Source organism: Tympanuchus pallidicinctus, unplaced genomic scaffold, assembly GCF_026119805.1.
Source record: "Tympanuchus pallidicinctus isolate F22 unplaced genomic scaffold, pur_lepc_1.0 scaffold23, whole genome shotgun sequence".
NCBI classification, from domain to species: domain Eukaryota; kingdom Metazoa; phylum Chordata; class Aves; order Galliformes; family Phasianidae; genus Tympanuchus; species Tympanuchus pallidicinctus.
In genome coordinates, this window is record NW_026294740.1 from 7,170,359 (window position 1) to 7,195,408 (window position 25,050).

The following is a 25,050-nucleotide window of genomic DNA, read 5'->3' on the forward strand; positions in this document are numbered from 1 at the left end:
CTGGCCGGGGGAGGTCAGCCCTCGGTCAGAAGAGCAGGATGGAGTTTTGCCAGCTCAGCGGTTTTTTTTTCTCGGTACGAGAAGCAAACGGTTTTGTGAAAACGCTCAGAACGGTTTGGCACGCATTTCCTCTTCGGTGCTCTGAGAGCTTTCCAGTAGTGCTGCGCTGTGGCACAGACTGAGCAAACCACAGAGCACACGCCTCACAGTGATAAAAAGTGAGCGGGGTGTTTATTTACCAACATTAAATGAGCAAATCCAGCGTTCTGATGTGTTCTGTAGTGAAGTTTTCCTGAAATTTGGCTGCTCTTAGTGGGGTGGGCAGAGCCAGTGAGGTGGAAGTTGTAACTGCTTTCCTTCAAAGTGTTTGGTGTTCTTGATAAGGGAAAATGAACGTTTGTTGCATCCCAGTGATGAAGACAGTTAAAGCTGAGGGCAAAGCATAGAGACCATACAGGTTGTCTTCTTTTTGGAAGTGAGTTAATGCCCACTAGGGAAGCATAACAAAAAGAGATGTAATTAGCCATAGAAACAGGTTAAAAGTCAAAGCAGAGAAGATAGCTGACAGTCAAGGTTGTGCATGGATATCATAGTGAGTCTTTGCCTTCCGTGCCAGCAGAGAAATGCACATAAAACCTGTGCTGCAACAACAATGAAGGAAAGAATAAAGAAAGAAGCTATTTACTGATGTCTCCGCATGGTAATATCACCTTCATCCAGAATATCCCTCACAAGAGGTATTTGCTGCTTCAGGACAGAGAAGTATCTCCTAGAGCTACCTGCACTTTGTTTCAAGGCTACTTCCATCTCCTGTTGGCTCTCCTTGGCAGTCTTAGTTTTGCCCTTTTCCTTCCTCATTTTCCTCCTTTCACTTCACTTTTCCCCATCCGCTTGCCCGCCCGGTTACTGCAGCTGCCCCTGCAGCCATCACTATCAGCTGCTTCCTGCTGCCCCTCCCTATGCAGGTCCCTGTCTCAAATTTGTCACCCAATTTTCCGATACTTGTATTTCCAGCTATTCAAGTCACCAAGTTGCAGGGTCACCCTTGGCCTCCTCCCAGCACTGTCCTCTCCTCTCACTCCCAACAGCTGCCAAGCTTTCCAAGGCTTCTTAGGAGCACCATTCCCCTCCCTTGGCAAAGCAGCGTGGCCCTCAGCTGCAGCAAGAGGAGGGTATTCCTGCCCCAAGGATGATGGATTTGCCTCAGTACTGCATCAGCTGTGAGCCCAGCTGCGTTCTCTCTCCCCAGCAGCAGCCTGGTTTCATCTCTGAGGCATGGCGCATAGAGTATTTCTCTGTTTCCCTTTTTTCCTTCTTTGCCACTTCTTTGCCACTCCCTGGAAAGTTCAGCAGTGATGGGAGACTATGTTTGCTGTCCCTTCCTGCTCACTACTGTTTTTTTGGCAATTAAGGATCCCTCTTGTTTTCAGTGCTTGTGCTCTACCAGCTGGGACAGTGGACTCCGGAAACAGTGCTTCCACTGTTGCCTTACTGGGAGACCTGAGATTAAGTCATGTCTCTGTCTGTGCCAAGTTTACGCTATTTTCTGATAAACTACTTTGAAATCTTCCTGGAAGGAACTGCGTACTGAAATTCAGCCTGAGCCTGACACTCAGAGTGCCATTCATTTACGTTGATTCATTGATTCTTTTACCTACCTCTTCCTTCCCCTCGCTGCTGTCCCCAGTTTCCTCAGATAGAAACGTAGTCACCACACGTCTTTTGTGTTGCATGATTCAACTTCTGATGTGTGAAGAAGGGGCAACCACTTAGGAAATGTGATCTTCAAAAAAGGGGGGATTCCACTTGCAGTGCTTTCCACAACAGAAAGTAGCAAGAATTGTTGCCTTCACAGTGAACCTGTCTGGTGAGAACAAGCATTACTGAAAGGGACTTCACAAGGACATCAGTCTGTAACAGGGGGAGCTGGAAATAAGCAGGAAGACAGGGAGTGTGCATGGCTTCTGCTGGCACTCTTCTGCTCTGCCCTGTTGCACAAGCTTTTTTGACTGACAAATTCACCTATAAATCTGCCAGATTGTATCAGGGATGGAAAAAGTCTGTTTGCTCTCCACAGGTGAGGGTTTTGTCATGGGAAGCTCAGGACTGTCTGCGCTTTGTGAATTGTATAATCTGATTGAAGTGCCTCGTGCTTCACGTGGCAAAGCTGCCATCACACATTAACTGCTGGTGCAATTCACCTGGGCAGCAGGTGAAACACAGTTCATCTCTGATCTCTCTTTGGTGGTTTGCGTTATTTCTAAATAGTATCACTGTTGAGCTTATGTTTGACGTTTTTATAACAATGACGTGAAACAGATTTATAATACACAGAGAAATGCTCTCACATTTTATTTTAGCTTCTCAGAGAAGGCTAGGAACTGAAAAAAAATCCAAACCTGAGCTGTGAGGGAGGTGTTAGGGTGGAACAGCAAGGTTTAAAATTACCAAGAGTGTTGGAGCTCAGCAAGGTTAGAGCTCACACCACAGCTTGAGCACTTTCAAAGCTATTTCTCCTGGCTCTCCTGCAAGGAAATTTTGTTTTTCTGAATTCACTTATAGACCACGTTTTCTCTCCTAAATGAGACACCTGTGTGGCTCAGTGGAACGTTTAAAGTGAGCCTTGTGGTGTGAAATGGCCATTTTTGCTCCTCTAACTGTGTGGGGCACTCGTGGTTGGTGGTGACTGATCCTGTTTTTAGGCCAGTTGTCTGCATGTCATTTGGAGAACTTCTGGATCCTTCCACAACACAGCATGGGCAACGCCAACAGCCAGTTAGAGAAACCTTTTGCAATTTACTGTGATTTTTTTCAGTTTGCTTACAAAGCCAAGACATTGAACTGCATCTTTTTTCAGGGCCTTCTTCCCTGATATCATGTCCAAAAGAGTTACTTACATTATCTCTCTTTCTCAGAAATGGAATCACTTGTCTTACTTAACACCTTCTAAATGCTTGCATGTTTTCCCTGTTATTTCCCTTACCTCATCTCACCCCACTTTTGATTCCCTCTCTCCTGCTGTTTGCCTACAGAACAGTCTGTGCTACTACAGTTTGTCACCTTGGCAGTATCAGAGGGCCACCAGGATCTGAGCTTGTTTTGAAAAACCAAACAGCAACACAACACTGGTACTATGAGCACTGCAAATGCATGAAGAACTTCTTCTGGCAGTCAGCTGACGCCGTGAAGCATGAGGTGTGATAACTTTGGTATTAATGGAACGACAGGTTACTCATTGTCATTATGCTAGCTAGCAGCACAGAGCAGAGAACGGTGGAAAAGCCTTTGGAAAGTAAGAAGTGTCTGCGATTCAGCGGCTGCTGTGACTCACAGGGGGATTTCACATGGGAATGACTGAAAGCAGACACAGAAGAAAGGCCTTCCAAAGCACTGGCTTGTTCAGATAGTATGAAAGAGCAGAGATAAAGATAAAACCCTTCCGTGAGGGCAGCAGAGCAACTGGGAAAGCAGCCCATGCCCTCAGGGTGTTATATGAATGGAAAAGAACTTGGCTCTGTATTCAGAGCCAACATGCTTTCCTCCAGTGCACGGATTGTAATGTCAGGGCAGCAGCACCGGCTGTGCTGAGGAAGGCAGTGCCTCAAGAAGCAGCAAAGCACGTGCATGGGAGGTGCGGACGCTCCAATGCACGACTTCAAAACAGCAGTGCTGCGTGTGAACGCGTGGGCTATCAGTGTGCCTGTATGATCTGTGTGTGTCTGTGGATGTGTGACAACGCCGGCCATGCTGGGCAGGTGAGTGAGGACCGCCTCTCCTCCTGGCTGTGTTGTCTGGCCAAACCTTGGCAGCAGGAGGAAATCCCACCACTGAAGAAATCAGAGACACGAAGCTCTTGGTTTTTAGTGCTGCCAGTCAGGTTTCTGTTCCCCCACCCACTGGCATGAGGCAGCTCTGTCGTGAGGAAGCACGCTGTAACCCTGTGCTGTTCCTCTGGTCACCGTTAGTCATAATTTCCCCGCATGACAAATCCGTTGAGTTCCCCAAACCGCCCTGCTGGCTGACAGGCAGCGGCGTTGCAGTTACAGGTGCAGCTGCCCGAATGCCGCCCGCCTCTCGCGTTGCTCCATCCCAGCAGCTGCACGCTGGGAGCGTTTTGGGAAGACTCTTCTCTTCTCCCCGGGGCAGAGCAGTGTTGGGGGGCTCTGCCAGCTGCCCTCCCAAACACCAGCGCACACTGTACGAGGACAGCTTCCTCTGTGCGCTGTCACCCACCCGCAGCCCGCGCTCCCTGCGGCTCCCGCTCTCTCAGCCCCGCCCGGCTCTCACTGGCGCCCCGAGGCGGGAGCCGTGCCGCCCCGCGCCTGCATGTAAATGTGAGTGGATCGGCGGGTGCTGATTGGCTGCGGCGCACAGCGGCGGCGCCACCCTCGGCGAGGACAGGAGCCGGCGGTGGGGGGCTGCGGCCAGGTGCGCTGCTGGAGCTGCCGCTCTGCCCGTTCGCTCGCCGCGCTTTCCGCCCGTCGGCAGCACCATGACCGTCGCACGGCTGGACCAGGGGCAGCGCTACCGGCCGCGGATGGCCTTCCTGAAAAAGGTGAGGGCTGAGGAGCTCCGGGTGACAGGCAGCGCCGCTCTGGGCGTCAGCAGCGGGGGCGCAGATCGCACCCTGCCTGATGGTAGCAGTGCCCGCGTCCGTGTGAGCCGTCCGAGCATCCTGCTGGGCGCTGCTTCCCGGAGCCCCCGGCAGCGTGCTGCCCGCCGGGGAGAGCATCGTCCCCAGGGCTGTGCCGTGTGGCCACGTGGAGCGCCCGGCACCGGGGCTTCGGCTGGTGGCTGAGAAGCAGCGCGTGCAGAAGTCACGGGGACAAGAAAGCTGTAATTTGAAAGTTATTTATATTATCATTATTAGCTTAGCTGAATTACTCGGGCGGTTTTCTTCCCTCTCTTGTCTTTTCCCCTAAATCCCTGCAACCCAGTGGTTCCCTGGGGGAAAACTCCGTGCCATGGCCGAGGCTGTATCCTCCACTGCGTTCCCACCCGCTCCGCTGCTGTCTGCTTTATGAGTGTGTGTCATGGCCAGCTCTTGCTTCCTGCCTCCATTCACATTTTCAGAGACGAGCGTCTTTGTGACCACAAACAGTTGAAAGAGTGGGAAGATGCATGCCTACGCTTTTGGATGTGATGCGTAATGTTGCATTCAGTGTTGGGTTGGTTTTTTTTTTTTCTTCCTTGTAGCATTCATTCAAAAGTGTAGCTGGGTTTTAGCTCAACCAATATCTGCAGAGATTTTTAAAAGCAGAGTGTTAAGCTGGCTGTTCTTCCACCCACCTCTGCTGCCTGTGGCTTATCTTGCTGAGTGGAATTAGCTGAATTTCCAGTGACAGCCAGCCAGTTGCTATTCGAGTCAGCTCTCCTGCAATGCCTACGGCCTACAGAGACACGGAGGTTCCAGGGATGCAAGTGAGGAAATCAGGGGCTATTCAGTGCTCAGGTGTGAGCCTGGCAGTGCTTTTCACAAGGAAGGAAGCAGGAATTATACATTTGTGTCTTTCAAGGTACACTTGGCAGGGAAACCCTGCAGAGGAAATACACAGGGCCACATTCTGCACTAAGTAATACTTTGTGGGGTTTCATGCAGAGGTGTAGGGGAGAGGCTGCATGCTTTGAGAAAACAGCCTCCCACAGCTGTGCTTCAGCTGCTCCATGGGTGTTAGCAGACTTTGCAAAGTGCTCTGAGCTCCTCAGGTGGGAAGATCTTTTAAAATACAGCACTGCTTATGGAGCACGCACAGTTCACTCTGCAAGAGGCAGGGGGGTTGAGTAGTTACAGTGCTTTGAGAGCGGCACTGTGAAAGGACACCCCTGGATGGTCCACCAGCAGGCTTTGGCTCTTCTCTCTGCTTTTTCAGTCCTTGGGGAAGCCATGGACAGAGCCTCAGCTGTTACACTGCAGCGTGTACATGGTGATGCTCACATCCCCTGAAATCCTTGAGTGTTGTCCCGGAGGGGAGCTGAAGATGCTTGGCGCGCATCCAGCGAGCGCTTTGGAGGCTTAGAGCCTCGAGGAGCTAAAATCGGAGAGAGAAGCTTCGTTAATTGCTTAAGTCTGTGCTTAGGCTTTGCCACGGGCTGACACGTCTGCTGTAGCCATGGGTTTGTGCTGCCCCAGCAGTGAGGATCTGGCCTCGCAGGGTGGCAGGCAGCAAGGCACACAGCAGCATGGGCTGTGCTCCCAGCGCCTGGTGGGCTTTGTGTTTTCCTCTGCTGTGCTACATGAGCTGCATCATGACTCAGACCTCGTGGGCTGGGCTGATGGATGCCGCTTGCCTTTTTCTCTGCCTCTTACTTATTCAGTTCCTTGATGTCCAGGCAGGCAGAGATGAACCGGATTCACAGCACTGGTTGGGGTTTCCCAGCCCAGCTCCATCTTGGCTTGAATTCTCCCATCTGATACTATTCAGTTGCTTCTTGTCTTTCCAGATGTTTTTAAAGATGTCTTAGTGCTGGAGTTGTGTCATGGCTGGAAGGGGCTTCTCTGTAGGCTCCTGCTCTCCATTTAAATGAGGTTCAGAATGTTGCCAGAGTTGAGCTGTCAGCCTCTTGGCTTCTTTGATGCCATGTGTTTTGTCCCATGGATGAGTTAGTCTGAGTGCACAGGCAGGGGCTGTGCTGGCAAAGGGCAGGTGATTCCCTTCCTCATTCCCTGTGCTGTCTCCTAGGTACAAGAAGTTCATCACCAAGGCATCTCAGAGGGTTGGGGCCCTTCCCATCTAGAAGTGGAAATGCCAGTGCTGTTTCAGTGTTCAAAGTGTGAAATACTGTGAGCATCCCTGGTGTGAAGCTGTACCTGCAGCTAGGCAGGGCTGTCTTTTGGTTTGGTTTTGTTTCCTTGTGGGTTTAATTTGGAATGGAGATGGTGGTCCAGTGAGAAAAGACAATGCATGGCACAAGAGACAGCTGGAGCTCCTTTTCCCCATTTGTGGATTTACTTCTCTTTGATGTTGGATTGCTTTGCTGTGGTGGGGTGGGAAAATCTTACTCCTCTTCTCAGTCTTGCTTAAAGAAGAGCAGGGAGTTTTAGCTGGTTATCAAATGACTCGTCTTTTTTTTTCTTTCTTTTTTCCCCTCATCATCTATGAATGTGCAAAGCAGGACTGTTAATTGCAGACCTAGAAAACTGGTTGAGTTAATCTTTTGAGCCCAGAGTAGCAGTGAAATACTGCGTTGCTATCTGGGAAGTCAGAATGGAGAGGGATGATCTTTAGTAGGCAGTGAGTGGGACTATAACTGCTCAAGCATTCCTGCTGGAGGAGGCAGCAGATGTTTAACTATAGCACCAGGAGTGGGCACTGCACGAAGCTGGAGCCTGCTGGGAAAATGTGTCTGACATCATGAATGGAGATGCCTGTGCCTTCATGAGGGGGCTGAACTCCTCCCTTTGGCGTTTTGCTGTTGTGTTCAGACCCTGCACCCAGCACACCCTGACCCTGGTGGGTGCCCAGAGGATAAAGCCAGGAGAAACAGGCATGGGAAGTGTGACCAGGCGGCTCACCGAGCTGCCACCTGTCCCCACTGCTGCTTCCCATGAGAAAGCCTTCACCAGGGTTGTGTTGCCCCAGCAGTCACTGACTGTCTGCCAGTGTCCCCAAAATACAGTGATCCTTTTTCTTGTGGTTCATGAATGTAAGAGGTTTGCTTGTCACTTAACTGTCCCTCTGACTTGCAGTTAGGAGACAGTTTTCCTGTTGTATTTGTGGCTTTTGGGGTGAAGGCATTTCTGTGCAGAGATTCCTGTTGATCTAATGGGAGACCTCAGTGGGGTTCATGGTTTTCTGTGGCTCTGTGCTAGAGGTGAGCTCACCCTGGCTCCGTTAGCAGTTTTCCTGCTGATGTTTACCTCTGCACATCTCCACCCATCATCAAAGGCAGGAAGTGGCTTCTAGCTGTACAAAATTAAAGCCAGACAATGCTTCTCTGGCTGAAAGTGTGACAAAATGTGTGAAAGCCCTTAGCAAAGCAAGCAAATGTTCTTGCTGTATTTTAAGCAGCCCTTCTGGCCTCCCGCTGGCTGGCTCCTGCCTCCAGCAACCTGCCATAAAGCAGAGTGTTCCCTTGGGAGGAGAGGAACAGGCAGGCAGAGTATTGATCAGCAAAGTGCCTGGTTTGCAGCCAGAGCAGCAGGCACCCCCCGGCAGCAGCAGCTCCCTGGCTCCTCTCGCTTGTTTCTTTTTGGCACACATTATTTTTCCATTGATAAGAGGGAGCCCAAAACAGAATGAATGCTACTACAGTCAGGAGCTCTTTGCTCGTTAGTGGAGAACGTGCTGTGCTGGGAGGTGTAGGGGGGCTTCCAGGCCAGTTCCACGCTCTTGGCTGCTAAAGACCTGTCTGGAACCGACTGAGGAGGGGAAGGCAGCCCTGAGGTGCTCCAGCCATGCAGACTGGGGCAGAGGATGCTGTGCTCTACTGCAGGCAACAAGTGCAGCAGTCCAGTGATGATGGGCACTGCTGTCTCTGCATCCAGTCCAGTGGTGATGGGCACTGCTGTCTCTGCATCCAGTCCAGTGGTGATGGGCACTGCTGTCTCTGCATCCAGTCCAGTGGTGATGGGCACTGCTGTCTCTGCATCCCAATATCCCTTGGAGTAAGGGAATGCTGAGCCTGGCAGAGATGGTGCTATTGCTGCAGGGGGCAGAGTGCTGGATAAGGGCACTCTTGTGTCCTTTGGCCCCATCTCTGGTGCCACAGCCCAGGGTTCAGTTAAAATATCACACACGCAGAAAAAGAATATTATGTTCCATTGTTTTGGGTCTGGTTTTGCTGTCTCAAAGTATTTATATACAAGTATTTGTGTGAATTTTTACCAGATTTTTCTATTTTAGTATTAATTTGACACTGGCTTAAAGGACAGCTGAAAATTCATTTTTGCTGTTAAGCCTAGATTGCATCCTGTCACTATGGGCTTAAATCCTCACTGAATTTGGCAAGACTCAGGGCCAAAGTCACTGTGGTGCCTGTGAAAACAATGCCCTTCATTGTGCATAAGTGTCATCAAGTCACACTTGTTAAATCCACAAATCCTAGTTAAAAGGCTGCAGCTTCTCCTGAAATGGATGTGCAGAGAGACTAAATTGGTCTTGTTGGACCAGTTCTGATTTAATGTCTCTGGAAGCAGAAGCAAACATCAGACCATCTCACAGTGCCAAAGCTCTCATAGCCCTCAGCTGAGCATCACATGGAAGGAGGAGGTGAGCACGTCCCAGGCCCACCCATCCTGAGCATACTGCGACACTCTTGCACTTTTAGGATGCTGTTATCAGGAAGTCAAGGGTAAGAGAAGGATGTAAATGTAACATGTGAACGCTGGTCTCTGTTGTAATCAATCCTTTGCTTGCTTCAGAGGCTTGGTTCAACGTGGCTGTACTTTCTCAAAGGATGGGCCCTTCTCATCTCCCTGGTGTTTGCACCTCTTGCTCAGCCCTGGAGCGAAGCAGTGTGCTTTTCCTGCTGCTCTCCTGAAGTCCTGTCTGGTTATCATCAGCAGACCAGAAACAGAACCTTTGCTGTTTGGTCGCCAGCCAAAATACTGCCTTTTATTTTTTTTTCTTTTTTTCCTTGGTGAATGATACAGTATCTGTGAGTCTGTGCACAGCTGGGCTATTTGTGCAATAAAAGCAACTTTCCACGCTTTGCAGATTGAAGCGCTTATAATGGAGATGCAGAATCCAGACACGGGCATCAAGACACAGACTCAGAGGGTGATGATCACAAACATCCCGCATGCCGTGGCAGGTAAGAACTTCTCCAAGGGAAGAGCTGTGGCCAAATTCAGCAAAGGAGAGCTGTGGGAAGACCCCCTGCCTATCCCCAGGTTATTGCTGCATGGATGCCTGGAGAGGCTGTGGATTCCCCGTCCCTGGAGGTGTTTAAGGCCAGGTTGGATGGAGTCCTGGGATATCCAACCTAGCACTTCATCCAGTGATTGGCAACCCTGCTTGTGGTGGGGAGTTGGAACTTGATGATCCTTGAGGTCCCTTCCAACCCAAGCTATTTTACGATGGAGCCCATGCTCCTGATAAATATTTGCTGTATGTCCTTTGGGGCATGCCTGTTCCCTTTATCTCAGTCTCACTTGTCTCATTTTATTCCTAGCTCTTGGAATAAGAGACAAAGATTTCTAATCATGCACTTACAGCTCTCTCATGTGAGTTTCACTCAGCTTGTGATTTTTCTTGGAGTAGAGGTGAGAAGGTGTTCTGGGCTCCAGACCTATTGTGTTCCTGATGTAAATAAGGATAAATATTAGACTGTGATTACAAGAGGCAGAGTGGAGTCAAAATGACATATCCTGCATCAGAAATGAACAACAAACAATTAGTCTTCCTTTTAATGTTTTCTGATAGCAATTGTTCTTTTCCTGCAGGTTGAAGAAAAAAAAAATATATATTCAGCCCACTTCTCTACCTTTAAATGACAGCTTTGCCTCCTTCAAGCAGGCTGGAGGAGAAGCAGATGCGTAGCTGGACTTGATGTGTCACGTCTAGCATTACAGGCAGCTCTTATCACAGCCCTTCTTTATGACTGCTCGCTCCTTGCCCAGGGCAGCAGAATGCACTATCAGTAGCTCTGCTGCCTGTTCTCCAAGCCTCCACAGCAGCACTTGTGAGGGATCCTCTACTATAAATATTCACACGTACTTGTACCAGTATTTTCTCCTGCTTCATTTTTTCTGCAGCACTTTGAAATTCAGAACCAAAACTCCTGCTGAGACCCGTGAGCTTGCTCTGGGCGACTCAAGAAGAAGTTTAGCCCCAAAAAATTAATTCATCCTGACTGTATTTGTGGAGCCCTGCAGGCCCTGCGTATTTCTTGCCTCCCTTTTTTTTTTTTCCTTTGGTACAGAAGCAGAGGCATGCAGGTTAAGCCATTTGCCCATGGTTCCAGTCAGAGTCAGTGTAAGGAGATGTCTGAAGCTTGTTCTGAGGAGCACCTCAGTGTCTTATGGCGCATCCTGCTCCTGCCTTACAAAGCAGCCATGAATGAAATTGGGTGGACTGTTTTGCATCTGCAAAAGATCTGGCCTTGCCTCTGCTAGTTCTTATTAAATGTTAAGGCAGTGCTGTAGGAAAGTTGCCCCGTTGCTGTAGATGGTGTGCCAACTGGACTAAGTGCTTCTCCTGATGTCTGCCCAATAGAAAACACCACTTCCTAAAAGTCTGTGGCTAGATAATGAGGAGGGAAGATGCCCGTTGGTGCTCGTTGTCTTTGCGTGCTGTCTGCTTTATTCTGGTTCCTTAACCAGAATTGTTACAAGTTTCTTCCTGCATAAACTGTCACCACCTTCTGATGGCCATGTGAGTTACAGTTGTGTGGCAGTCATCGCGCTCTAAACTGCGATATATTTAGGGCTGCAAAAATTGCATATTTACTGATTGGTTTCTGGGTATTGCTTGAGAAATTAATTAATTTTTAATGATGGAATGGGAAAGACAGTAGGACAAATCTATCTGTGGACACACATTCACTGCAAAGAACTTTGCTGTTTGCTTGCAGGGAGTGAATTAGGTAAATTCTGTATTAGTAAAATGGCTTACATCAGAAAAGGCAAAGAAACATCCATGCTAAACGTGTACCTATGGGAGATAATACAGAGAGAACTGTCTAAAAATGATTGATGAGATAATCCTTTAATTTCGTCTATTTCAGGAAGCAGGCAGTAGGATAAGAGCTCTGAGCCCTTATTAGAAAGTTAAGTCATCACTGCAATGTCAAGAAAGGTTAGCACCACAATCTACAATCCTAGGGGACTTTGGGGAGAAGAGACCAATAACTGATCAGAGGTTGAGTGCATTTCTGCTTGGCCCTATTGAAGCAGAAGGAGATTCTGCCTCCCAGAATGTGAAAATAAAACCAATGGAGATCTGTGCTGACTTTGGGTATGACTGACCACATCCCAAGAGAAGAACTGCGAGAGCTGCAGTGTTTGCAGAGGAAGAGAACTCATTTGCTTTTCATATATCCTGTTATCACTGCAACCTGGATCTGAGACTCAGACATCCCTTCTGCTCTGAAGGTCACATTCCATAAAGCACCAGAGCAGACTACTCACCGGTCTCTAACTCAAACTGAGACAGAACCATGCTCTGTGAATCTGCAGATACTATGCAGTGAAACTTCCAAGACAAGATAGTGCAGAACAAGGGACGCTTACTCTTCCTTGGGGTGTAAGCTGTTGTATTGCTTAAGTCCTTTCTAAGCCAATGATTAGGGTTTAAATGTTGCTTAGACCACGTGGGTCTTCTGCACGCTCATAGCGTGTCATCCTGAGCTCATTGCTGCCCTGTGCTCCCACTCCCACAGACTGGCTCCTGCTTGGCCAGAAGAAAGCCAGAGTGACAGCATGGCCACTGAGATGTTGTGCATTTTATCTGTGTGCTCTCAAATGTGTCATGCAAGAGAAACATTTGCAGGGAGGAATCTGCAGTTGCTGAGTTCCCAGGCTGTGTTAGGGGTGAGGACTGGAAAGCTATCATTTTGACCCACAAATTGTACACTTCTGGTTTCAAGTGCCCAGTATTTTCTTTGTTTTGCAGGTAATGATATATTTCAGTGGATTCTCCAGCGTTTACAGATCACTAATGAAGGTGGGTAGAAATGTAAGGTAATTATGCCTTTCCGGATTAGGGTTGTAAGACTTTAAGATCTCCATAGACAAATCTCCTAGATGAATCCTTCTCTCCTGACTAGCAGCTCACTTCTAAATTCCAGTTCAGTGTTCCCATGTAATCAAAACTTCTACCTTCCCTATCTTCAGAGGCATTGCACCTGGGGGACCTGTTTGTCAAATATGGCTACATCTACCCTCTTCAGGAGCCAAAGAATCTCACCCTCAGGACAGATGGCAGCCTGTACAGGTTTCAAGTGAGTTGCACTTTGTCTAATGCCACTGTGAGGGAGTTCAACACAAGTTTTGAATACAGGCACCTAGGGCAATTCCCCAGGAGTTGGAGCCATGAGTCCCTGCTGTGCAGCCATGCTGATCATCCAGTGTAGAGGAGGAAATGGGATCCACAGAGCAGCTTGATGCTGGTTCACCCAGTCAGATGTCATTCCTGTGTATCAGTGCACAGATTACAGTCAAACTATGATATTCCTCTAAGTTTTAGTTACTGCTCCAGCTCAACTAAAATAGCTGAGAGTTCTTCCAGATATGTTTCCTTCAAATGGAATATTTGCTATGTTTGATATATATATCAAACATGGTTGATTGTAGAATGATCTGGGGAGAATGAATAATGGATACACACAAACCCACAGTGATAATGAGATTTTTTTTCAAGGTTCTCAGTTGGAGAATTTCTGCTGTGATGGGAAATTAGCCTGCTCTCGTTAGTACTTTAAATGAGAAAGTACTAATGAGCCGTATCGTGCTCCAGCATCTCAGTCTAAATGTTCATGCGGCAGGGAAAGCTTGGACACACTGACTGTAGAGCAGAAGTGGATTTGAAATTGTCAGTCTGACTTAAATTCTCATGCTGTAGCTGGCCTGCACCACTGTGCGTACTGAGACACAGCTGAGGAGCTGAGGTCTGGGTATGGCAGAGAAAAGCTGTTCTCTGCTTCCAGTCAGGCAGTGCTGTGTGCCACTTGGCATGAGCTCACGGCTGCTCTGCACTAACAAAAGACTTGTTCTCCTGCAGACCCCGTATTTCTGGCCCGCACAAAGCTGGCCTGCTGATGACACCGACTATGGTAAGTGATAGCTTTGTATTTAGGAGAGGTAATTCTGGTACAAGTGTTTGTGTAGGCAGTCCTGCATTGTGCTTGCTCTTTGTCTTTTCTTGCTGCCTTTCCACATGGTGTGACCAGCCCTTGTGCTTATTTTATCTTGTGAATGACTCTGAGTGATGCTGAGCTGAGGGAATGCTCTGGATGCGTGCACCTCGTGTGCCTTTGATGTAAGGCCTTATCCTTCTCTTGCGTTCCAACCAGAGACGTAGGACTGGAAAGTGTCTAAAATACTGTGCTGGGTTGGGAAGACTTCAAACGCAAGGTTGGGTTTCCCTGAGTAGTTAAGTATATTCCTGGATGTGAGCCCAAAACTGTCTTCTGTAGGTTTGGATCAAGCCCTGCATTCAGAGATGATTCTTTCTTTACATAATGCGCACTGACTGCCAGTATCTCTTGACACCTCTTCCCTTCACTCTTTTGCTGCCGTTGTAATGCCTTTTATCATAGGGCTGGTCATGAACCTTGGGCTGATCAGCTTAATTACTCCTTTAGGCTGTGCAGTTCGCAGATGGGTTTGTTTATACCAAGGTTGTCCTCTGTGGTTTTTATCTACATTATGCTGTAGATCTGAAAAAGAGCACATTCTACACGGGAATGTTTTTAATAGAAGTTGAAACAAAACATTGGCCTGCTTTTGGAAAACGTGGAGGACGAGCTCTGACAACCTCAGTATCTTAAAGATTTGGCTCAACATACTGTGGCCCATGAAATCCTGGCCGAATTCCCAAAGCAGGAGCAGCTTTGTGGAAGGCACACAGCACCAGTTGCACGTGGCTGCTCCCACCCATACCATGGTTTGTGTGGTACTGATGGCAAAGCACAAAGTTTGTTTCTCTTCGGTGAGCTTTTGTGAGCCTGCAGCTCATGCTCAGAAGGATTCTGTAATGAAGACTCCTGTATTTGCAGTGTAGGCAATTTATTAATTATTCTTGGAGTTGTTTGCCTAAGTAGAACTGACTGCTTACTTGTTTCTCCCTCCACAGCAATTTACCTAGCAAAGAAGAACATCAAGAGGAAAGGGATTTTAGAAGAGTATGAAAAGGTGAGGAGGTTCTGTACTTGTTCCATGGCAAGCTCCTTATTTGCTAGAGCTGAAGCCCTCTGTTGCTATGAATGAAGCGTAGCAAAAAGTCGCCTCTTTTCAATGAGGTGTTACTCCAGTGGTTTCAAAAGCCAAAACTGTGGAAGTGAAAAATTGGCTGGCACAGAAAAACACTCTGAAGTCAATGATAATTTTAGCAGGAGTAATTGCTTTCCTTGCTGTGGCATTTTTAAACTGTTGCAATTCATATAATTACATTCAGAACAATCCAGATTTCTTGGCTCAGTTAGAGCTGAGCTATGGAGAGTCAAGAAAACCCTAGCATGGGAGTGCCTTGTCCAGAATATTCACACTAACTGCTTTTTTATTTCTATTCCAGGAACATTACAACATGCTCAATAAAAAAATAAACTACAAGTGGGATTTTGTTATTATGCAGGCCAAAGAGCAGTACAAGTGAGTTGACTTGGGTTCTGTTATTTGCATCAGAGGGGTGGGTATGAGAAAGCAGAGCTTCACTGTCCTGTTACACAGTTAAATTACAGTTTAAAGCATAAGCTGCAGTTTTAAAATAACTTGCAAGGACCCCTTGAAATTGTGAGACAAACCTGCCTTTCATATCAGGCTGCAGGTTTTTCCGTTTAACGTGGGAACTTTGTTCAGTTTGCACTTCACACGTGAAGGATTGCGACTGTTCTCAAATGAGTGGACATCGGACTTGCAGAGTCTCACTCTTTCCTTCTGCATCTGTGTTTCTCTCCCTGCCTGTCCTTTGACCACCAATAATGTGAAATTGGTGGTTTGTCAGAGTGAGAGCAGGGGTGCGGGTGGGGGACTCAAAGGCATGCCTCTTTGTGAGTGGCTTTTGCTACAGGAGGCTTAGGTTTTGCATTTGATGAGATTGAGGTTTCCCTGCAGAAGCTAAGGCCTGATGCTGCAGCATGCAAGCCCTCATGAGCTATAGCTTCTTTTAGCTCAGGCATCAGAGATGGCCCTGTGTCATTATGGGTCAGCCCACTGGACGTAGGAGCTGTTACTGGTCTGGTTTGATTATTGTTTGCCCAAATCTCACAGCAGAACTTCAGTCCTGGAATCAGGAAGTGGTAAGAGTTCCCAGCAGAGACTCCTGGAGAAAACTGAAGTGCTTTCTTAGGTACCCAGACAAAATGGCTTGATGTGGGGGGCTGAATCCCTTAAATTCCCATGAAAATCAGTGAATTGAGATGGGGTTACTCCTTTGAAAATAAGGTATTTCCTCGTTCTCTGGATTCCTTCTACTTTTTTTCACCTTCTGCTTCAACAAGCACCACCTCTACTGTTCAGCAGCCATTTCTGTCCTCACTGGGATGGTAGCCAAGTTGTCAGAATACAGCTCATCTGATAACCGTCTCATTAAGCACAAGATTGTTGTGCTTGTAAATTGAGGTCAGACTCAGGCTTAGAGGTTCCAAATGCAGTTTTAAAGGTGGGTACTGAGGCACTATCTGAAGAAGCAGATTAAATGCCTCTGGGGCTGTTTGGGGCTGCTGCAGCTGGTGGTGCAGGCAGCCAGCACCCACTAGCCACTGCTTATGGCCACAGCAGATGGCCTGTTGGGAATGCTCCCGTGTCCATAACCCAGGACGTGTCTGGGAGAAAAATTACTTGGTTCGAGCCTAAATCATGCTAGTCCCTCTTCTATTTAATTGTGGAGATGATTGAAATGTAGTGCCTGGGAACTGGTGCTGTTTCCACGTTGTTTCTGTGAGAAATGCTGAACTGAGATATGGGTCAGAATGTGTATGGGCAGGACCTCTGTGTAGTGGCCTTTACATACTGCCTGGTAGTGTCTGAGATGGGTAAACATCAGGCAGCAAGACTGACTGCAAGGAGAGGGTTGTTAGCATGGGACTCTCTGAAAGGGCTGTCCGTCAGCTCAAAAGAGGATGTGTCTGCTCCCAGCTGAGCTCAGGAAGATGATGATTTCTCAAAAGCTAGAAGCAGGGAGGAGTAGCAGTCACGTGTGACCATGTGAACTGTGTGATCTGCAGCCCAGAATTGTCTGGGATAAGATGTGGTCAGGAGCCTGCATCAGAGCATTGGCAGGCAGACTGGAACTCAGTGGGGCGGGGAGGCTGGAGATGTGTCCACTTTGTCATCCTCCTGGTTTTTGAAGAAGAAATCATGATTTCTTCCAGCAGAGTGAAATGCTTTTCTTGGCTTTGCAGGGCAGGAAAGGAGCGGAAGAAGGCGGACAGGTACGCTCTGGATTGCCAGGAGAGAGCCTACTGGCTTGTGAACAGAACTCCTGTAAGTTGCAGATGATAGTGTGTGGCTTTTGTGTCTCAGCCCTTCCTTAGAGCCCCTGGGATAAGTCCCTGCCCTGTTGGGGATCAGCTGTGGGCATGAGCCTGGGTGTGCATCCCGTTGCTTCACCACAGGGAACGCTTGAAAAGGGTGAAAAAGGGCCACAGGGTTGAGGAATCAACTGACTCAGTGACAGTCCTGGAGAAGAGGCTTGAAGGGATGTTGTACATACAGAAGACGGAACATCCCACAGCTCTCCCAGCCACAACCAGATGGGGGTGCAAAAGAAAGCCCTGCATCCACACCACCTTCACTGTGATGGTTTTCAAAGCTGCAGGGGAGGGAGGTTCAGCTGCAGCAGCCATGTGGAGAGTAGTGCATTCCCAGGGAGGGTGTCATGCACGGCTGTGCCAGGCCAAGCTGTGCTGCTCACAGCCTGACTGTGGGCTGTGCTGAGATGTGCTTCCTGCCCTCCAGTCAAAAGCGTTCATCTCATGCACTGGGTAAGGTCACAGTGGAGAGCAATGAGTGACAGCCCTCAGGCTTTGGGAATTCCCTCATGTGTTAGTACGTCCAACTGACTTTAAAACAAATGAGTGGCAAAGCTTTTGATGTTTCCTGTTCATAACAGCCCGGCATGCTGGATGTCCTAGAATATGGAATAGACCGTGTAACAGATCCCAATGAAGATAAGGTAAACCAGGTGAGGAAGCATTTCTTCACATCTGTTGAATCTGTCTGGGAGGATCCAGGCAGTGTTGCTGGCACTATGGTGTTTTTGGAGAATGCAGGCAGAGCAAGTCAGCTCAGCCATGAGAGCCAAGAGGCCAGAAGCTGAAGCTGTCTCGTTGTCCACAGGGTGTGGAGCCCTCAAAATAGCTTTGGCAGCTTCTTTTGGCTTTGTCAAAAAAGTACTTTGTCAACTTTCTTGCCACATCCATTAGTGAGAGTGTATAGCTACAGGAGATGCTTTCTCTGCTGGTGAAGCTGAATGAAGCAATCTTCTATCTGCAAATGCTTGTAGCTGCCTTCTTGTTAGTGCTGAATGAGCTCAGTATGGGCTTGAGCAGTAAGAAGAATCAGAGGATAGATCCAGTTTTAAAATACGTAAAACAGAGTACCTCCAGAAAGGTAATATGTGGTGAGAGGCGAAGTTGCTGTGATGGACAGAGGCACAAAATGTTCTCAAAGAATGCATATTGTGGTGCTAGACCATAAACAGAACTAATGAACTGAGACCGTGGAGGCTGTAACTGGGTGGGACTGGTTTGGAGTTCACAGTAAGATGAAAGATGTGGATGAGGAGCTGAAGCCTGTCTTCTCTTCCATCAGTCCTTGAAAGTGAGCCTGCTTTTATGCTCATTTGAAAGTGAAGGCAAAGTGTGGCTCAGCAATGAAGTGCAAATGTTACTGCCATCACACTCACTGTATTCCCACAACTTCTCATTTTTATAACAGCCTTTAAACATCTCAACGGGCAGAGGCAGGATAATTGCTTTGACCAACTCTGTTCTGTTACCATAGATACTGAAAATGAGCAAAATGTAGGCTTGGGGTTGGTTTTTTTTTCATGCTATAACTAGCAGCTGCTAAGAGCAGGAGAGGAGGAAGGAGAAAGGGGGAAAAAAAGCAGTAAGCCAACATCTCGCCCACAGTTTTACAGCTGACACGGAAGGAGATTTTCAGTTTGCAAACAGTCTGAAAGCCTGTAGCTCTCTGCCAGCTGTTTGGTAACAGAGAAGTGAGCTGAGGGATCTCAGTTCAGCTCACACCCTGGGCACAGGAGGAACAGACAGTTCCCCATCTCGTAAGGGACTGAGCCAAAGGACACCAACTTCGGGGTGATTCACTGCCTTTCTGCTTCAAACTGATCTCTGAGCTGCCTGTCCTCTCTGTAGCTTGAGCTGGAGAGGATGAGTTGTTCTCCTTCTTCCTTTTAGTTTTGGAAGAGCAATTGGCAGTACATGAAGCAGCCAAAGGCTGACATACATCCACTGTTGGAATTGCACCTTTTTTTTTTTTCTTCAAGCAGAAAAGCACCTGTGGCTCAACAGCCACAGCTGGAAGGATGGCCCAAGGTCTCCGAATGCAGAGACTGGGCCGTGCTTTATTGGACATGCCTTACCCCTGCTAAAGGCAGCATGGGTTGTATCTATTGATGTTTTCTGTGAGCACAGCCCCTCTGGTTCTGACAAAGGTGAAAGAATGGAAGCAGAAAATAAGTGCATGAATCCAGCACCCATTTATTTGATTTGTGACTCTGTTCCCTCTCAGTCTAGTTTGGCAATACTGGCCAATTAGTTTACTTTTATCTTGACAGCTGAGTAATTCAGCTGATAATTCATTTCTGACATCAGAATGAGTTCTTTGAAGCTGATATTGGCACACACATCTCTTTTCAATTGCCTCAGACCCTTTGGTGGGCGGCTCCCTCCCTAATTGATAGATAAACAGGTGCTCAGCCAAACGCTGCACAATTTGAAGGGGACTTTTATCACTGACCCGTGGGCATACTGCTACAATGAGTTAGGAGCTATAGTTGGACGGGGAGTAAGGCAGCAGTAGCTGGCCATTGATCAGCTAATTAAGGGCTGCTTTAGCCTTTTGTTACCCAGGTCTCGGGCTCATGATCAAGCATCGCTGCTTAGTGAGTTACCAAGCAACTGCACAGCCCTCTGTCTCCTCTGCAGTTACTGCTTCTGCATCCTTCTATAAGCAGAAAGCCTTTCTAAATGGTGCTTAGGTGGGCCAGAATCGCCGTGCTAGATCTGGGGACTTCTGAGTGAAATACTGTCTGTTGCATGCAGCAATGAGCTACGTGCAGCAGTTCCTTGCAGTCTTTTTGTTGTAGGACTTTAATTTTTTTCTTAGGCCTCTGTCCGTTGGCTGCCTGATAAACACACAACTTCCGCTGCAACCCTCACTCTTTTTGAAACAACAGGATCAGAAGCAAATAAACAAGATAGAGGAAACCCAGCTATTTGAAGGAAACCAGACATCTGGACATCTAAAAATCTGATTTCCAGCTGTGGGGGTGGAAACATGAATGCAGCAGAGGTGCATGCTTGGATGTCTTGTGTTAGATGCAGACAGGATTGGCCTCTGGAGTGCATTCTCATGGTATTTATCTGTGTGGTGGATGGAGGGCACTCCCAGCATTCAGGAGATGCAAACTGCAAGGCACTTTTGCAGTGACCAGGTCTAAAAATGAACTCTGGATAACCATGGTCTGTGCTCGTTCTTTGCTCCAAGCTCTGGCTGGGCGTACGCACAAAAGCTGTTGTCCAGCTGTTCTTGGCCTCTGTAGATGCTGGATAGTGGCCAGACAGGCAAAAACACAGTCACCATAGTCTCCACAGTGTGGTCAGAAAGACCCACACTGGGAGCAGACGAGGTCTGTCCAGTTGGAAGAAAAGAAAAAAAAAAGCAGGAGAAATCCCAGCTTTTGTAGGAGCTCTTGGCTTCAGCCACGTGGATCAGCTCTGGGCTCAGAGCCTGGGCTGGCTCCCAGCTCTGCCTCAATGGTTGCTTTGAGAAGGGGTGACAAGGCCATACAGGGCTTGAGGTGCTGCTGTGCCTTTCAGGGAGGAGCACGTGTAGCACTCAACCTGAGAGAATGAGGTTTTATCACTAATTGCCATTTTGATTTGAAGCCTGAAGGGCTGCAGAGCTTATCCACAGTAATTGCAATAAGTCACTCGTTAAGAGCATTGCAAAATTAATCTCATTATAAGAAATGACTCTTTTGTTCCAAATGTTATTTCCAGTCAAATGATGGAGGGTGGATGGGTGCTGTGGTGTGCTTTGGCATCGCTGTCAGTAGCTGGAGATCAGGATGGGGAAACTGGTGCAGACCACTGGCAGTGTTCAAAAGGACACAGAATATTCAGGGTTGCTTATAGCAGCAGTAAAGCTATAAACACTGGTGATAGGAGAAAGGATGGGATATTTGGGAGGAAGGGAAATGAAATGATGTGCAGCACTGGGGTGAAACAGCTGAGATCCTTCCCAGTTACAGAGCTGGAAAGGGCTGAGCGCAGCCAGCACCTGTAACCCTCAGAGGGCTGATGGATACTGTGCTCAGTGCTGGGCTGCTTTGATTCCTCTCCAGTTCAGTGTTGGCCTTCTTGTGCCATAGCCCCCTTTCTGTGCAATCCCTTCCCCTTGTGGTACCCCACTGAAGCCCCCAGGTTTCCCAGGACCTGTGCAGAGAGCTGACCTACCTGCTCAGGCTGTGACAGGATCCTTACAATAGGATGCACTTTCAAAATAATTTGTTTGCAGATGTGGCAGATTTTTTCATTTACATACACAACTTCTCTGCAGTAAGGACAGTTTAATTTATTTTTTTACTCCATGTAACATTTAACTTACTGAGTTCCTCTTCTCTTTCCCAGCAGCTGTTTGTCTTGTGTGTGTGTGGTGTGCTGCCTGCCTCGCTAAGATCCCTCTAGAAGACTAATACAACTTTACCATGTGAGCTGCCTTCAAGCTGTTATGCCAGCATCCACCTTCTCTTCACCCCAGTGCACTGCACCTGGTCAAGGAACCCACCTGACAAAACAGAAGACGACATCAGAGTCCTTTTAAAATCATCTAGGAATATTAACCTGTTGATTTTCCTTAAGTAAAAGCCCTGGCCACTCTTCAGTTTCATCAAATGGAACAGTTCAGCTGGCACGCTGTAAACCTAATGGGGCCTGATTTGTATCTCAGGTTCCCTAAGGAGATAGTGAACTCCTATTGTGCAGGAATTAGGTTGCCTGAAACAGAATCAAAGTTTTCTGATGCGGGCGTTTCTAGGTCAGTAAATGAAGCTAGATTCTCTGTGCAAGCAGGTGACTTTTTTTTGCCTTCCATTTCTACAATGTATATGGAATAGTATTAACACTGTAAAAAAAGAGGGGAAGCAGTGATGCCTAAGTGAAAGTTTGCCATCAGAGGTATGGCCAAGAGCCAGGGAGGGTGAAAAGCTGATACTCAGTGTTTGTCTTCAAATTATTCATAAGATGTCCCAGGAACCTTTGCATCAGCAAGGGAAGCTGCACAACCCTGTGGCCAATGATCCTATTGTCTGGCAGCTTTGTACTCCTGCTGCCATGTCAGCCCTCAACCCCTCACATGCAGTTCCTTGTGTGCAGTCAGCAGGGCATCTCTGCTGGTGCAACTAGTGTTTGCTGTCCTGTTTGTCCCAGCTGAGATTATCCATCATCCAGAGTTGGTCATGGTATTTCCAGCAACAAAAGCTTCCTCCCATTGCAATGCCAACACACTCAGGATTCCTGTTAGTACTACACCAGCCAGGCTGGGTTGTGTTAAGATCACTGCTGTACAGATTGGCTGATCTGCTTCTACTTCTGAGACGGTGAGTGTGCCCTCTTAAAAACAACCAGGTTACAACAGGATGTACACATTTTTCTTCCAATTACAGTTTATTCCTTCTGAGTAGGGCTGCTGATCATGGTTAAAATACAAAATCAGGTCTGTATCAGTGCCTCTCCAAAAGCAGCCTGGGAGAGTATCCTGCCTTCCCCAGAACAGGGGCACAGAGGCAGCGCTCTGCAGGTTCTTTGGTGAGAGGAGAGAAGCAGGCTGTGTTGTTTGGCAGCAGATGTTCTATTCCTGATGGCTGACAGACACTGTGCTTCCACAAGGCACTCTGCAGGCCACTGTCTGCTGCAGGGTTAATTAGATAGGATAATTCTGGTCTGCAGATTATCTGTGTGGCTCTTGTTAGCTAGAACAGGAAACGCAGAAATGAAAGCTTGCAAAAGCCTTTAAAGGCTTGCTGGGAGCATCTCTGATTTAGCCTGTCTTTCCCTTTCCTTCTTCAAGTTTACTTCACAAAGTAGCTGTGCTTCAAAGAAAGATGTGTGCATAAACACCCTGCAGTTAATTTCTTGCCTTCAATTGCTTGCTCATTTGTGGATGACATGTAACATAGTCTGAGTTACTCAAATCACAATGTAGGCACCCTTTGCACAGCAGATACACCTTCTGAGGCTTTTAATTGTGGTGTTTGTATTTTGCAATGTGTTGGTTCCTGTCTCCTTTACCTAATACTGAATGATCTAATCTGTGTCTCATAAATGAATCTATTTTAGCTCCATTAGAATGCCCCTTTAATTGAAGGCATACAGGCAGGCTGTGATGGAAGAAGCAGTGCTAACAGTAAATACAGCTAATGGAACAATTTACAGTGTGTGGATGCTCTTAGCTTTGATGGTACCCTGATTAGCTGCGCTGCTGTGTTTGATTTTACTCGTAATGAGAATTAATTGGAGAGCACTGCACGACAGCAGCAGTGCAATGATGTTTTCATGTCTCAAAGAGGATGAGTGAAAGCACCCGCCCCAATTTCTTTATTTTTGTTTCTTTATTTTACAGAAAAAAACAATGGATGTTTATAGGAGAGAGGTAACTGGTCATTCCTTGATTTCTACTTGTCCAACGTGTGTGTATTGCTTTTATCACTGTTACTTGAGGGATCAGAGCCCCCTTTGCAGGGGATAGTCTGTGTTAAGAATGCTTTGGTTTGGCTGGCAGAGTCTCTGCCCCACAGAGCTTTTGGTCGGTGTGATTTCAGCACATTTCCTCCCGCTGCAGCAGGCAGGCAGCAGCTCTCGTAGTGATGTGAGGAAACACTGAAGGCTTAGCAAGGGCAGACACCAGGGCTAAAATCCAACAGATCAAAATTAGTGGTGGGGAAATCACAGGAGATGCATCCAATGGCGCCAGTGTAGAGACAGCCAAGGATCAATGATAATTACATGCTAAACCATCCAGAGCATTTCTAGGTGCCAAGAACGGTAGCTACTATGCAGTTCTTTTATAGCACAGAGGCTGTTTTTACATTACTTTCACGCTGAAAAACGCTTGGCTGGTATTTTCAGCGAGCTCAGTGAAAATGGCCATTTTTCCCTGACAGTTTAGGGATGTTGTGGTTCCTTGGACATCCAGTAAAGCGCTGGGAGGAGGAGCTCTTAGTTGTAGATACTGCAGGTATTACCCCTCCTGCCTGGGAGAGGACATGCCTGCTGTTCAGATAGAGTTGGCCTGGTCTGCGTATCTCATTTCTCCTAACCATGGGCATGTCTGATCCCTTTCAGATTATGTACTATCAGCAGGCCATCATGAAATCCAGAGTGAAATCTTCTGTCTCCCTTGGAGGGTAAGTCCCAATTTCCTTCTGTCCACACAGTAATTAGTCTTTGGTGCTCATCTCTTAGCGAGATGATGAAGCTGTCTGTTCTTGCAGCTGGTGACTCAGTCTGGGGAATGGCTACGGTGGCCACATGGCCTGTTTGTACGTTGGTGGCTGGGCTGTGTGCTCCTGTGCTAGAAGGCACAAAGCAGAGGAGGTGGCAGAAGCAGAGGAGGTGGCAGAGTCCTCGTCTTCAGGGAAACTAAGCAGCTAAGGGGGGCTTTGCTATAAACGTCTGCAGAGCAGTGTCAGCCTCTCAGTCAAGATTCCCTTTGAAATCAAGAGATATTCAGGCTGGCCTGTGGCTGTTGGATCAGCGCAGCTCTGCAGTTTGGAAGAGTTTCACACCTGAAGTCCTGTGTTGGCAGCTCCCACGCCACCAGTCCACGTTGCATACGTGTTATTGCCATCCAGCAGCTCCTCTCAAATCCAAGATAAACGTGGAGCTTGGGCCTGTTCCCTCATAGAAAGACAGTCATGGGTGAATGAAATTGGCTGGGAGATCTAGGAAGTTGTACCACAACTTGAGAACCACAGCTTGTAAGGCACAAGCAGTTTTGCTCCTTTGTCTGTCACATACGCCCAGGTCACGTAAAACTCTCCTTGCCTCAATTATGTGAACTGTGAGGTGGAGCTGGGGACACCTGTCTATCTTCCAGGAATTTGGGGTACTTAAAAAAAAGTTACACATTGGTACTAGTCGTATAAAGTAGTATGGCCAATACTTGGAGCAGAAAACACTTGGGAAAGTTGGATTTCCATCTTC

General features: G+C 47.6%; 1 protein-coding gene across 2 annotated transcripts in view; it reads left to right on the forward strand.

Annotated features, from left to right (window-relative positions):
- Positions 1–4,370: 4,370 nt before the first annotated feature.
- The window catches only part of RGS9 (regulator of G protein signaling 9), a 29,139-nt gene continuing 8,459 nt past the window's right edge, over positions 4,371–25,050 (forward strand). The window contains exons 1-11 of one of the 2 annotated variants that reach the window (XM_052688042.1): positions 4,371–4,555; positions 9,657–9,753; positions 12,555–12,605; positions 12,776–12,882; positions 13,662–13,713; positions 14,736–14,794; positions 15,174–15,250; positions 17,002–17,083; positions 17,712–17,783; positions 23,468–23,497; positions 24,190–24,251. In XM_052688042.1, coding sequence (XP_052544002.1) covers positions 4,493–4,555; positions 9,657–9,753; positions 12,555–12,605; positions 12,776–12,882; positions 13,662–13,713; positions 14,736–14,794; positions 15,174–15,250; positions 17,002–17,083; positions 17,712–17,783; positions 23,468–23,497; positions 24,190–24,251 — 752 coding nt within the window. In that variant the 5' untranslated portion in view covers positions 4,371–4,492. The remainder of the gene's footprint in view (positions 4,556–9,656; positions 9,754–12,554; positions 12,606–12,775; positions 12,883–13,661; positions 13,714–14,735; positions 14,795–15,173; positions 15,251–17,001; positions 17,084–17,711; positions 17,784–23,467; positions 23,498–24,189; positions 24,252–25,050) is intronic. The other variant, XM_052688043.1, reaches the window with a different exon arrangement.